Here is a 15,375-nt window from a genome sequence, read left to right on the forward strand (position 1 = left end):
ATATGCAAGAATGAACACATGTTCAGAAGCGCTCAATGTGTGCAAAAAGTTGATGGTTAGGATGGAAAGTTCATTGAGGAACCATTATCAAAAGGGCCTGTCCTACCAGATTTGTTGAGGTGGGGATTTTTGTGGCCTACTTGTCCTACCATATATGGTTGGACAGGAACACAGGTATTTTTGAGGGGAGGAGGGCGACTCCGAGGATGGTGGTAGATCGGGCGGCGGTGCTTGCGAGGGAGGTTATCGGGGCGACTTCGGTAGTCACCTCTGGGCTGGTCAGGGATATATGGGGTGCTCATCACGCTGTCTCAGCGCCACGGTTTGCCTATGTCTCTTGGGCACCCCCACCCCTTGGCTATCTCAAGGTGAACTTTGATGGCAGCAGGTCGGTAGATGGTTTGTTTGGAGGGGTCGGATTTGTGATCAGGGACCATCTTGGCAGGATGATAGCAGCAGGAGGACGGCGCACGCCTGGGTCTACAGTGGTTGGAGCAGAGCTGCAGGCAGCCTGGGAGGGTATATCCTATGTGAGGCAGGTATTCGGGGCCGAGCGGGTGTACCTCGAGGGTGATTCTTCGGTGGTGATTGATTGGATTCGGGGTGTGGATCGGTTTGGGGATGGCCATCCCCTCATCCGAGAGTCCCGTAGGATGGCTCAGATGATGGCTGACTTTCGGGCAGCGCATGTATTTAGGGAGGCGAACCGGGCAGCAGATTGGGTCGCCTCCTTTGTCGCTCGGCACTCAGGTGATTTTTTGTGGACGTCTGCTGCAGACGTCCCCCCACAGTTGTACTTTTTACTTTCTTGTGATTTGGAGGGCTGTACTCAAATTCGAACTATATGATATGAGTAGCCGTTTTCAAAAAAAAAAAAAAAAAAAAAAAAAAAAAAAAAAAAAAAAAAAAAAAAAAAAAAAAAAAAAAAAAAAAAAAAAAAAAAAAGGCCTGTCTAGTCCAACCTAAACATCGACTTCCATATGATTACCGTAACATGTGCAAAGAAATGAAATAAAATAAAATTCTTTTGAGTCTCAATTTGATCAGTGCTGTAAGAGTCCATCAATGATGCCAGTCGTTTTATCCTCTCAGACTAAAACAGTTAATGATATGCAATAATTGACATAAATTTCAGGAGAACTAGAACTGAGAGGAGATAAGACGGAAGTTTGAAACCATGAGAAATAGCATGACAAACAAAATCAGACATCTTAAAGGAGACCGGTTCTGGCTCTTCAGGAACAGATCCTCGTAGCCAAAGGTTGCAAGCTCAAAGATTTAAGTCCCAAGACAGCCCCTAAGCACAGAGCAAATGGATAGGGGTTTTCAAGAATTAAACCAAATTATTCTCAAGAGGAATCAAACCAAATCTGGCCTCCAACCTAGGTGGATCGTCGAACTTGAATGTGTTTGATGAGTGGGACCTCCAAGAGAAGAAACTGACCACAAGAGACCGGGTTTGGCTACGATACCATGTCAAAACACGCACACACGCACGCGCGTGCGCGCAGAGAGAGAGAGAGAGAGAGAGAGAGAGAGAGAGAGATATTTTGAAGAAGCTAGGGCGAAGTCCCCTATCCCTCCAAACCAATCTCAAAAAAAAAAAAAATCACCGCCAAAAAATAAAGAAAGAAAAAAAAAAATCCCATCTTCTCATTATAAATGTATGTGGTTATCGTTTACAAGCTACTGTAATTATATCTACAACAAATACTACATTTTATGCTCTACATTTTATACATTCAATCTTTTTGGGTTGATTCCGGTTCGGTCTGAGATACTTAGTTATCCAAGTCCAATCTATCCTCAAGATGAGACATATTTTTCAATCCAAGCCTAATCCAATCCACTTGCAACCTTAATTGGAGCAAAAAGCTATTCGCATTTTTACACCTTAATCCTTGTTCCGCTTCGAACTCTAGTTTCTCTTCACTAATGGCAGAGTTTTTTCTTGTTAGGTTGGAAAAAGAACTACAAAGAATTTTTTTTGAAAAAGGGGGTGGGCCGGTTGCGATGCTCTTTTTCTCTTCAAAAAAAAGCAAAGAAATAGGGAGCCGCCCTTTCCTCGATTCTTACACAAGGTCACCAGACTAACATTCCAATAGGTAGGGGAACACTCTCCTATAGATTTCCTATGGCACGAAGAAATGTAAGATCCGTTCGAATATATTTTTGAGCGTGTCAAGATCCCTCGATACTATTCACCCAAGATGAAGGAACTTCTAGAAAACAGTCCTACGCTCGAGCTAGAGTTGCTGAAGCCCCGCCATAAAGGAAATGAGAGTAGTTATGCACAAGATCTCATCTTTCCTCGATCGATAAATGAGACAAGGCTGTAAGTCAGAGTTCATCTAATGGGTACTTTTCGAATCTAATCTGAAAATGGTTGCCAGGGACAGTAAAACTGTAAAAAAGTAGAAATGGAGTTGGACCGTCGGCTCCACCATTTTGGTTTGGCGAACGTAATGAGTTTCCTTCAATAAAAAAGTGTTATATCTAGCTCTTGCTTTTGTTTGCTTGTCATTCTCCACTTCAGCTTTTTCCTCAGACAAGGATTGCAAGAGAGGAAGTAAACACTGTAACATCTCTATCCCCCTGATGCTTCAATTGCTGCCCCCAGAGAATGGTTTCCATGTTTAAAGCTTCACTAATGGTGCTGTCATTTTCTTAACTGCATTTTAATTTAAGACAGGAGTGGTGCACCACAAATACTACTCTTTTTGATGCAAAGTTAAGTTTCAAAGGCTCTGCTGCTGTGGACTATGCTAATCTTTATGGTCTCTCAAATGACATTATTAGGGTTTTAGTTGACTCAAAATCTGTACTGATGAGCTGCCTCCTGCACATATTATACCAGATGCCTCTGATATGATGACATTTACCTATCCTTCAAGGGAGTTATTGTAATCAATTTGGTGTTCTTTAATGAATCAAAAATTATGTACAAAAATATCAAATTCTATTTTCAGAAAGCCTAATAGAAGGGGAAAAATAAGAATCAGAAATCTACCTTGATGACAACATATGCATTTTTTTTGTGGTTCATGGACACTCTAGCTCTTTTGTGAAGCTCAGCTTAATTGGGTACTGGTGAATAAATTAATTTACACAGACCTTGGAAGGAAAAATTAAGAACACCTATTGGCTATTAGGTGACTTCTTTCTCTTACTTCTTGATGTTCTGTGCAAGTGATTGGAAATCATGGGGCTATTGGCAGCTTTCATTTGGTAGTATTGGTGGACTGGTCCTAAATGCATGCTTTCTGCAGCGCTGGAAGATGCCATCATATAAAAGGTCGAACTGTACTCCTGCTCTTTCTCGATTCACAATAAAAAGAATGTGATCGGCTTCTATGATCTTGTAATACCTATGCAAATTCATAAATGCCATTCAATTAGATGTGGCATGGGATGGTAATAATTAAGCTTACAAGAGATGCTGAAAATGATGAAGTCTGATGCTGTAAATGGAAAAAAATTAGCTATACAGCCAGAATTCTGATCAAAATACAATCACCTCTAGACCTGAGTTCCCAGCAATTATCAAGCAAATGCTCCAAAGCATTATTAATGGGAGCCAAGAGGAACCATACATTCTGTTCTCATTATTCAACCTGAATAAATTCTGAAATACCTGAAGACATGTTTTGTTTTGCCTGTAAGTAGGCATGACCTCTTATGGATTGTAACTTGTTTGGCCATCAGTTTGCTGAAAATTACTTCTTTAAAACAATATCATAAAAACAGGTTTTCACAGTGGTCTGGTTACAGCTTCTTTTATTTAACTTCTTTGATCGAAGAAGTGATTTAAGTGGGGTTTAGGGGGAAAAGGGAGACAAAAGAGGGAGATGAGGTGGTAGATGGAGGAGTTTTGAGAGGTGGAACAAACAAATAGGAGGGGGTTGGATGGAGAAGAGGAGGTGAGGTGGAAACAGGTCTCTTTCTTGAGTTGGAAGGATGTGATTGGGTGTAAAAAATTTAGATTTTATGACAGTGAAATTTCAGATCATTAGAATGAGTTTGAGAAGAAACATGGGCTTCTAGGTACCTAATATCTAATTTCATTAGATTTGGCTTTGGGAGATAATTTTCTTATTAGTATTTGTTCTAGCATCTTTCATTATGTATGGATAAGCAAAATTTTGTTGTTAGTCAGGATTTACAAAATCTCAGGTCCAAGAACCTAGTGGCCAAAGTGCTCTTCAGTTTTCCTACTAAATCAGAGGGCAAGTGGTTAAATAAGATCATGAAATTTTTCTCTTTTGTTTTCTAGGAGAAATGGACAGCCAAAATTTTTCTCTATTTTCTGTTAGTCTATCATAATTCAGAACCTTCTCCTTGACATATTGTGACATACCATATAATTTTTTTTCACACATAATACCTAAATGACATATTTGGTTATTGGGCAGTTGGTAACGGGAAATATGACACTATATGTTAGTAAAACCTTATTCAGGTTTCATTATATTTATGTTACCATATTTATGAAGCTTTTCAAAAATGTGATTTATGAAAGCGGCCAAACAGCATTTTCATACAACTTGGTTGATTGTAAACAAATTGTGACATAATAATCAAAGACAAGCTATTATCTCCTCATGAGATAAGTTGAGGAGGCCATGAACAATGATTTTTTATTCCTCTGACATAGTTATGAACAAGGTTGATTGTAAACAAATTACAATTTAATATCCAAATACAAGCTTTGACTGTGGAATCAGATTAATATTGGAACTTGTAAAGGAGCATGTTAAATGATCTATGCATTAGCCCAAAATCTGAAATCTGAATAATCGACGAATTTAGGATCCATGATAAGGTCAAGTAATGAAATTTTTAGAAGTGAAGAATAACAAGGACAAAGAACTATGAAAAAAAAAGCAACTAAGACAGGAATTTATGTTGTAGACACATTTAAGAAGTTTCAGAAGTCGATATCCATAAATTACTTCCACAAACTGAAGGTGTAGTAAGATTTGGAAAGATTTTCATCATACAAAAAATGAACAAATAATTCAAAAACTATAGCTAGTAGCGAAAATAAGAGCTTTATACAGTTTATAGATACTTCAATGTGTGTTCATATGCCACGATGTTGCAGTATTTATCACAAATAAGGTGAGGATGATGAAAATATGATACAAACCAGATTCCTGGTTGCAGAGGCTGGCATTCTGAGTCATCCATGACAAAATGGCTCGGGTGTTCGACGGGTAGGCGAGGGTGGGTCATCGATATTGTGTTGAGCGCTCCATCATTGTCTTCCCAGTCTTCATCCCTGTGGTCATGGTACAAAAAGATCATACATTAGCATTCAACAGAGAAGATAAAGCAGAGCTTCATTGCACAAGGTTTTAGTTCAGCTTTATACCCACCTGTATCCTTTATAAGGTGGAGGCACATTGGAAGGGCAGCGCCATTGGCTCATCTGCAGGACTCTAATGAAGAGCATTGGGTGGATACCAAGCACACTAGAAGGTAGTGTAAGTCCCATGAATTTTCTTGTTCTTTTGGTTGCATAGCTAAAGTAGAATGTGTTGGGGAATGTTAGGAGACTAGAATTTAGCTTGATAGAACCTTGAATTGTGAGGTCAGGAAGGATCCAATCTCCAGAAGCAAAAGGTCCGGTATTCCCCAAGAGTAAATCAATGAGACCAGCAACACCAGTCTTTCTCCATCCCATCTCGAAGTGATCGAACCCAAAATTGTAGTAGTTCTTAAGCCATGAAATGTTGAGCCAGTCATAGAATATGACTCCTATTCGACAGAGCTGGAGCAGGGATATGGATTTCATAGACCTTCCGTCTTCCGGCCTGTGACAGAATTGATGAATTTTTTTCTCAAAACACTCAAAACTTAAATCTGCAAAAGATCTGATTTTTTTTTGAGAAAATGAGAAATAAAAGAAAATATGAATTCCGAAGGAATAATTTTTCAAATAACTCCACTTACTGCATTCCATCGTAGTAGGTCCTAGTGGTTCCATTTAGTGCACCAGATAAGGAAGTGATGCTCAATACCCAGTCCTCAGAAGTATTCTCATAGCCACTGAAGGCCTGAAAAATGTTGATCTTTAGTTAAAACAATGATCCCTATATAAGTGTTGAGTCTTCTGATCTTACTAATATGGATTTCAGACTTAAGGAGAAGAAACTAAAACAAAAGATGAAGTACCTTGTCAGCAAGCATCTGCTGCAACACGCGGACGACTTGCACCCCTGCTGAGTGACCAACAAAATGAATTGGATGGTGTTCATCCCACTCTTGATAGTGTCCTACATTCCAATCAGAATAAGGATACAAATCAGGTGAAATATTCCAGAGGGACGGCCTTGATGCAACACTAAGGTTGCTTTATTGTGACCTTATTTGCTGAGAAGATCTTGGGTACTTATATACCCAAAAAATTTACCTTCTGGCTAGTATTTTTTTGGGTGAAGGCCTGGGTTGTCACACTCTTTTACCTATGAAATGAATCCTACTTCAACATAAGGCAATTGTTTACCTTGCCCATAGGTCTTCCCAAATTGTGAATGCCCATATATCCTGCTATGCTCCTCTCCATAGTCCACCTGCCCTCCCTTCAAATAGTAGAACAAATCGCACGCCCTGAATCCATAAACACCACCAAAAGACTACTTCTAAATTTCCATATACACCATTTTCCAGGAAAACAGAGAGGAAACAGAGTCATTTCCAGCCAAATACATACAATACCATTAAGAGAAGAGCAGAGATGAAGAAGCCTCGACAAGAATATAAATTTCTACCTATCATGTATGCTGGTTAAGGATCCTAAATCTGGAACCAGAACACGCTCGTCCTTCTTCTCGGCTCCGGCGAAATACGACAACCCTCCAAGCCTCTGCAACCCAAACATCAAACACAATTGATCCATTGTTCATCGATAAAAAAAAAAGCCATTCATGGCGTTGAAGAAATCCACATCCACAAGCGCGCGCGCACACACCCCTTTGCCAAAACCAAAAATCCCATGCACCAACACGATAGGTGGCGGCGACCCTTCGAACACCGCCACCTTCTCCTTGCTCTCCTCCTCCTCCTTCGCCACCAAATTAAATGCGTTAGGCTTGAAGCGATCCGTCACGGCCTGCGAGAGGTCCGACGCCACCGCAGTGCTAAATACGTAGAATCCGAATAGCAGATGCACCGCCGCGCTCACGAATAGCTCTGCCAAGCTCAGTATCCCCATCGCCACCTTCTCCTCCTCCTGTCAATGGGAATACAACTTACCAATGAGAGAGAGAGAGAGAGGAGGGGAAGGGAAATGAAAGAAGGCTCGTCAACCTTCTAGTGTTTCTCTAGGCCGTTTTCTTTTCATTTAAGGAGGGAGGGGGCAGGAACAGGTCTTTTTCCTTGTATTTATATTACCAGCTTCAAAGGTGGAAATGTGGGAATTACTTCTTCTTTGATTCGTTTGCTTGTTTCTTTGTGAAAACGATGTGAGGTGGGGTGCCATGTGGCCTTGGTGGTCACCAAAGATCGATCAACTGGGGTTTTGAAGGGGCTAGTTTCTGCCGAGGCTCTCATCTACCTACGTCAGCAAAAAAACGGGGAGGAAAGTCTAAGAATAGATAGTTTAGTAACTTTAGTTTGAAGATAAAATGGTTGGTTTGTTTAGTTGCAGGCAAAGAAATCTGAGTCAAATCCTACTTCCCAACCCCTCAACTGCTCTTATCCATTGACAACTTTCTGCTGATCTGTCCTAAATGCCATGTGCAGGCTGGTGTTAGTATGCTTGTAGCATTATAATTTATTGGAATTGTATCATTCGAGAAATATTTAGAACTCATTTGGTTTGTGAGAGAATTTTTTTTTACTAAAATATTTTTTTTTGGAAAGCTAATGTTTGGATATATGATGCTTTAGAAAATAATTTTTGCATGTTTAGTTAACTATGAAAGGGTCGAATATTCCAAAATGGCTTATATCTGGCCGAGCATCTACTTTTCTAAAAAAATTATATAAAATACTTTTTCATCCTTAGTAAAAGGAAAAAAACTGATTCTATTCTATCTAAAAGCTTAAGAAAATTTTTAAGAAAAGCATTTATCTCAATTTCCAACTAGTAGAAATTGGACTTTCTAATGTCACATATGAGTTTTTCTTTTTCATAAAATATAAAAATTTTATTTATATAGAAAAACTATTTTTCTATCTTTCTTCTTTGAAAACTTCAACCAAATATAAGTTATCTTTCCATTTTTTCGTTAACCATATATTTCTCCCTCCTCTTTCTATGTACCAGACGAGTCTTTAATGTGAACTATTGATCAAGTTGTAAACTATATTCGAGTTGCCATGGAATATTAATTTGTTTTATGAAATATTCTACACAGTCCCATCCTGGAATCTAAAAAAATTCAGATGTTGTATTTTGTTTTTTTTTTAAAAAAAAAGATCCATTGCCATATGTTTATAGCGCTGCCCCAATATGTTACCCTGTGAATCACACCAATCACCTCGTGCCACATGGCGTGCCAAATCTAGATTGGATCAAACAGTATTTCCTTAATTTAAGCAAGATCCATCCATTGAAGAAATTTTTTGTTACAATTTACAGATAAGAGGATTCTAGGCTTTATATTTGCAATTACAACTAATTTCAGAGTTGAAGTATAATAATTCTTCGACTAATTATTAGGCATGCTTTGTAATGAGTTTGTAGCCTTGCACTATATGTTCGACGCAGCCCTAACTTAGGTCTCATGCATGAAAAGTTATACTCTACACTGCATGCATCATATCATCCCAATCATCTCATGGATCCCATTTATCATAAGCTCATCTCGGTGATTGATCCACCAAAAGAAGACAAGCTGATTGGTATAGTGCATGGCCACGTTTACGGTTCCTCGGACACCGGCCTTCGGATCACATTAGATTTTTTTATAACTATTTATATTCCTTGGCAAAGTGTTGTCGGCTGGCATTTTATTTTTTATTCTTTTAATTAATGTCCACAGCCAGTAGGTTCCAGAAGAGACTAGATAAATTCATATCAGTGTCACGGGGGCTCAATCATACCTTCCTTATTGTTTAATCATCAACGTCACATGCAGGAGGTTCCCCATTTCATGCATCCGAGAAGCAAGCTGTTGGTTTTGATTTGAACAGACCTTGGCAGAGCCGCTTAAAAAGCCCAAACAAGATGAACGGAGAACAGGGAAATCCAATTGGAACGCCAAGAACCAAGCTGGCATTGGGTTGCGTCGTTGGGACCATTCAAGCCACTTTGGGATATGATTGAAGGGAATCTCCAGCTGCATCACGTAGTGTGAGTAAAATATTCAGTTTAGGGTGGCTTACGGCTTAAGAAAATAATGTCGGCCAAGGGCAGCACATTCTTCATTTATTCATGAATGTTTTTTTTTGGTTGGGTTGGAGTGGTGGGAAAAGAACGTGGTATTACCCAGTCAGGCTAGATTTTTTTTTTTAAAATTTTAAATTTTCGATAATACCTAACCATTTAACCTATTTAACTTATTTTAACTTATTATAGATCTAGCTATATTATCTGTTTAATAAAAAAGCTATGTTAGAACCTATATTTTTGACCTATTTATTAAATAAGTCAGATTTGGATTGACAAATTTTTAATCTATTATATATACGGTCTGATGAGATTGTTACCTCTAAATTAAATGAGATGAGACCAGTTGATTATGGGATCGACAAACTCATATAGCATTTTGCACTTTTTTTTTTGCTCGCATGCATATTTGTGATAATGCATGAGTTGTACATTCTTTAAACACCTTTGAGGGTAATGTCATTCTTTATTTTTCGGCATAGATCATCTGCCATATAATATTTATAAGTTATTCGGGTTGGTAATTACATAAATTTTCATCTTCCCTAATAAAAGAATTTTTTTCTATTTTTTTGGGAAAAGGATATTGTTTCCAAATGGTTGAAAGTATCATTGTTCCATGAAAGGATATTTCTATTTATAATGGATTATTTGAATTATCCACAACTCAATATGTGCAATACATGGGGATGCTATTATGAGTATGAGGTCATGGTCATGGCGTATACGGAGATAGTCATGACTGGGGGACTGATCATGAACTGCAGAGGATTCCAACTCATTAACGAATCAATATCCTAGTTTATTTCTTTAAAATTAAATAATCTCATCCTCTTTGTTCCCATAAACATCTTCCAAAACCAAGACTGTGCCATCATTGACTTTGTTCATAATCTATAAGTTATGTAAATCGTGCCATTACCGAGTGTCTGCATTCCTCCTTGCATTCAAGGAGTAGTTGAATCCAAAACTTGGTCTTATTCTTCGGATTATAGACTTAAATAACTTTAATTTGATAGTGTTTTAATGTTAATTTCAATAAAAAAAATGTTAACATATGATTTTGATAAATAAGAACAATCAAAAAGAGGTGCAGCATGTACATTAACAAGAAGGGCTTTAACGTAGGCTTCATATGGCTAGCTCCAATATGTGAAGCCGAGCCCTACGTTAGAAAAACCTTAAAAATCTCCTGCATCTCCAATCGTCCCAATAAGAGAAAAAATAAAGAGAAATTGCAACACCTCTTCACCCTCCTCTCCTAGCACAAGCTTCCGATCGTGTGCCACAGGCATTAGATCGTGTGTGTAAAAACTCTACATTTTTATGGGAAGCTAACACCTATTTTGAGAGAGAGAGGGAGAGCCATCCAAGTTATAACTATCTAGTCCCTATTCAAGACTACTAGGATATGATCATGAAGGTAAGCCCCAATTCACTAGGAGGCTAACTATTTAATGTATTGATCAACTTTTAAAATCCTAAACTCTAATTTAAAAAACTTGTAAAGCTTTATGCTATATTATCCAGATCCTTTGTTTTTTCCATTAAGTTCCAACACCTGAGAGTAGACTTTAACATGTTTATCAGTATAACTCTTGTGCACAGATCCATAAGACAGAAAATTTTAGATACTCGAAGGATCCAACATGAAGACCCTCACCTGCGCTCAATACATGCATAGGCCTTGTGTTCATGAAAAGGCATGTTCTGACATTATCACATCATGCTCATACCTTTACATATGTGATGGTTGTTTTTGATGAGTTTACTGGACTCTAAATGAAAACCAGCATTAATAAAACTTAAATGAGGAAACAATGTTAAGAGATAGACTAAGTGTCACCTGCACTGATATGAACTGCACATTGTTATGCAGCAGAGCACATAGCTGCAACACTGGTACAAAACGATACCAGCTGATGTTAAAAATAAAATGATTTTGTGCTGGATAATGCTCTAGAAATAGCATTTCAAATACTTTCTTCATAAGGGTGGTGAACAACGTAAAGATTCTTTAATCAAGCTCTTCTCTAAAGAAAAAGAATAAGGAATTCAAGTAGTCATCTAAGAATATTTGATTCCAACAAGCTAAGTTGTTTTCGACAAAAACCAATGATGTAACATAGGTAGGGGAGAGTAGTTTGCCGTTTGTACATAATTGAACTTTACATCTACAAATTAGAATGATAGGACCTGGGTGTGGAATTGGGCAAGTGTTAATCTTATATGATAGTAGGAGGCAAGATACCTATAACTCGTTCGAAATAGTGCTTATTTACTACCTAAAATCATGACTGAAGGCTGATTCATTAGCGTCTCTTTGACAAGATTAAATAGCATTTATATCTAAAAAGCACAACGATTGAAGGAGTCTTCAATTTAGCTAACTTAAAAGGTAATTTAGAAAGATACATGGTATCAAAAGCTAGTATAAGAGCATTTAGTATGCTTAGAGTTGTCTAAGTGGAGGATTGGGAGTGCCGTCGTAATATTGAAGCAAGTACAGTACCAAAGGTTTGCCTATTAAGACAGGCCATCATATTGAAACATTTATACGGATTTAACCTTTGGCCATCTTATTATACTTGGAAAAACATATGATAGGGCCATGAAATAAATTTTTGTTACCGGCATGTTGTTATGAAGTCTCTGAAGTGTAGAAAGTGTAGTTTGGTGAAGTCATTGACCTAGACTTTTGCATAGGTGTTTGCTTTTCATGGCCAAATTTTTCTGGCTGGTTCTGCTCTCGGAAAAAATGCAGGTGAAGTGTCAGTTTTAGGCATTAAATTAGCATTTAATTATCATCAAAGTCAATTGCTCATCAGATCCATTCATATTGGGGAAGTGGGAAATCGGGCAGCAAACTATGATTAAATGGCCCATCCGCGCGTGTCAAACTTAATTTAGTGCCGTTGTTATCCAGACATGAGTGCTAAATGTTCAAGTGTTATAGGAATCCGGTACAATAGTCTTAAAAAACATTAGACATGGGGACATGGCTATACATGTACATAAATGTTGTGTATGCATAATACATATACATAAAATATAAATCCTATGAAATATATTTACAAATGCGGTAAATAAGATTTTTGATAAATTTTGTTGGAAAAACCATTATTTTGGCCTAATAGTCTAGAAAGTGGAAATGTTTTATAGTTGTAGAGTAAAGAATAAATACTCTGTAGTCGTGATAGTTCTTAGTGACATTGATGTGTCATTCAATTAATGGCACCCAGGCCAGCAATATGACACGGCCACATCAACCCTAAGGCAAGGCCACAGAGAATATGCATGGCTTGAAAATTTATTACAACCTTAATATTACTAAACAATAATGGTCTCAATTCATAACAAATAACAAAACTTATACAATTACAAAATTTATTCATATAATCGGTAATAATGCTCTATTTATTTATCCCTTTCACCTGTGATATCAACCATAGCCAAGTTCTAAGCAACCTGCAACTCTAAAAAGAAAAGGCAAAAGAAGTTGTGAGCTTTACAGCCCAGTAAGTATCTCTACACATTCACACCAATATAGTAATATAGTTTGAAAATAGTAATAAGCAACACCAAAAAGAAAACATAAATTATGAAATCTCTTTTCAAACATGCAATATAACTTAATTAACTGACAAATATCTGCAAACATATGCATCAAATATCCAACTTATCAAAAAGATATATCACAAATATCAATATGTAAACCTTTTATTCAGCATTAGTTTTATTTGTTTTATCATTCGTTTCTCATTATCTTAATTTCAAGTTCCATAGTAATTAATTTTCTAGCTTTAGACCAACCAAGATCATGACCCAGTCCAAGACCGTTAAACAAAATTCCATGCATATGTCTATGGAGTCGCATAATCCCGTGGAGGTTATCCCATGCATAAGTTCGTGAAGGCTATCCCATATGAAGCCCATGGAGGCTATCCTATAACGAGGTTAGTCTAAACCACTTCTTATCCATTTGATTTACATGCTATCCTTGTCAAATCAAATTTCAATTACACAATGTATTTTTTACAATCTCAAGGTATTTATGATTATTTTCATATAGTCATGTTTTCAATATCTGATACATATAACAATTATACAAGTATGTTCATACTGAAAATCACACAAAACATATCATCTCATACAAAACCAAATCCATAAACACAAACCTCATGATGCAAAACTAATGGTACAAATCGATAAACATGTATATATACTGGTGATCAGGTGTAGGGATTCTTACCTCTAACACAACCAACTCAGCTATAATGCTACCAATCCACACCTAGCATATTTAGGGGTGCAAATGGGTCGGGTCGGGTCCTAGGTGACCCCGATCCGACCCGGTTTTTTGTTCGGGTCCCAATTTTGGACCCGGACCCGACCCGGTTGAAGATCGGGTTGGGTCGGGTCGGGTCCGAGTCGGGTTCGGGTCGGGTCCGGGTCTGATTCGGGTCGGGTCCGGGTCCGATCGGGTCCAATTTTTTTGTGCTTTTGGGAAAAAATTTGGGCAAATCTAATTTGGTCATATCATAATTATGAGATGCTGGGTGACCCATGACTTGAAAGACTTTGCAATTGAGCTCCAGTCAGAACAGATGACCCATGACTTACTAACTAAGTCGGTCTACAAGCCAAATTTCATATCACACTATTTTTTACCTATATGACTGATTGGACGGAACTCGGTGTCTCCCAGCTCCCCTCTCACGAGGACAAAAAAAATCCCAGACCTTCTTCCAAAATCCAATTCCATTACAGAAAACTGGCACATGACCCATATTCAGTTGCAGTGTTCCCTCACTTTCTCCCTTCAAAAGTTAAAAGAAACAAAAACCAAAAACAGAAGGAAAAAAAAAAAAGGCAGCTACCGAGACACCAGAGGTCTCAACAGTGTAATAGATCGAGAGAGAATCCTGACGGGCCGACGTTCCTTTGGATTCTGTGAACCTATGCTTGTTGCTAACTTGCTATCCTCCCACACTGACCAACAGTACCACAACCCACGCCAAAAAAAAAGAAAAAGAAAAAGAAAAAGAAAAGACTTTCTTTTGCTTTTCCTCTCTCTCTCTCTTCGGGTCCATTCGGGTCGGGTCGGGTCCGTTTGGTAAACCCAGACCCAACCCAGAAAATGATTCGGGTCCAATTTTAGGACCCGACCCAGAAAATGATTCGGGTCCAATTTTAGGACCCGACCCGGACCCGCGGGTCCTAAAATTCGGGTCGGGTCGGGTCTACGCGGGTCGGGTCGGGTCGGGTCACGGGTCGACCCGACCCATTTGCAGCCTTAAGCATATTTAGTTAATTTAACATCAATATAAAACCAAGTTGTCCCTTCTCGATCACTCGTAATATAAATGAATCAATTATTCACTAATTACCTAATTTCAGAGTTCTAATATTTGAATTATCCATAATTCTTCCATCTTTCCTTAACCCATAATTAAAATAAATAAAAAGTTAGGATCTTACCTCGACTTAGAGACTAATTAAAATTACTTGCTGACTTCTTCTTGCCTGGATGACTGTACCTCTATACAAAATCAAGGCCATCTATGAAAAGAGATTCGTATAGGAAGATGTACGAGGTTAGCTAGATAACAATACCCAATTATTTGAATCGGTCAGTATAACGTAATTCAATTTATCTGATCAAAAAATATATATCGAAGAAAAGGATAATAGATCAGTGGTTATCAGTTATGGGTTAAATGGTAGCCGATAAAAGTCGGAGTGAAGGAAGGATAGGGTCAACTAGATAGTAGCGTTCGGCGATCTAAGTCGGTCCATCCTGGCCAATCCAACTAGTCAACTCATGAAAGAAGAATTAGACTATGGTACAGATAACATTATAGGAATTAATGATGATAAAGTCCAGTCTTTTCCAACAAGGATCAGGTTGAGGGCTGACACACTGCGCAACAACAAGCATAATTCAGGATCCTGTTTACTGAGGTTTAACCAGAGGCCTATTGAGGGGCCAAAGACTGCAGCGAATAGGCCAACAGCTGAGACGTTCTCCTAATCAA

General features: G+C 38.1%; 1 protein-coding gene across 1 annotated transcript; it reads right to left on the minus strand.

The window, feature by feature from the left end:
* Positions 1–2,904: 2,904 nt before the first annotated feature.
* LOC103697246 (lipase-like) lies at positions 2,905–7,352 on the minus strand. Its single transcript, XM_039132732.1, has 8 exons — positions 6,974–7,352; positions 6,774–6,868; positions 6,509–6,612; positions 6,178–6,278; positions 5,956–6,059; positions 5,379–5,816; positions 5,150–5,281; positions 2,905–3,368 (listed from the first exon to the last, which is right to left on the minus strand). The coding sequence occupies exons 1-8, from the start codon at positions 7,214–7,216 to the stop codon at positions 3,209–3,211; spliced, it is 1,377 nt and encodes a 458-aa protein (XP_038988660.1). The 5' UTR covers positions 7,217–7,352; the 3' UTR covers positions 2,905–3,208.
* Positions 7,353–15,375: the final 8,023 nt, after the last annotated feature.

Source organism: Phoenix dactylifera, chromosome 13 (assembly GCF_009389715.1).
Source record: "Phoenix dactylifera cultivar Barhee BC4 chromosome 13, palm_55x_up_171113_PBpolish2nd_filt_p, whole genome shotgun sequence".
Taxonomy (NCBI): Eukaryota; Viridiplantae; Streptophyta; class Magnoliopsida; order Arecales; family Arecaceae; genus Phoenix; species Phoenix dactylifera.

Coding starts and splice junctions, on each gene's coding strand:
- LOC103697246 (XM_039132732.1), bottom strand. CDS start 7,216: ATGGGGATACTGAGCTTGGCAGAGCTATTCGTGAGCGCGGCGGTGCAT. Junction 6,279..6,508: donor TGGGAAGACCTATGGGCAAG/GTAAACAATTGC, acceptor ATTGGAATGTAG/GACACTATCAAGAGTGGGAT. Junction 6,060..6,177: donor AGCAGATGCTTGCTGACAAG/GTACTTCATCTT, acceptor AACATTTTTCAG/GCCTTCAGTGGCTATGAGAA.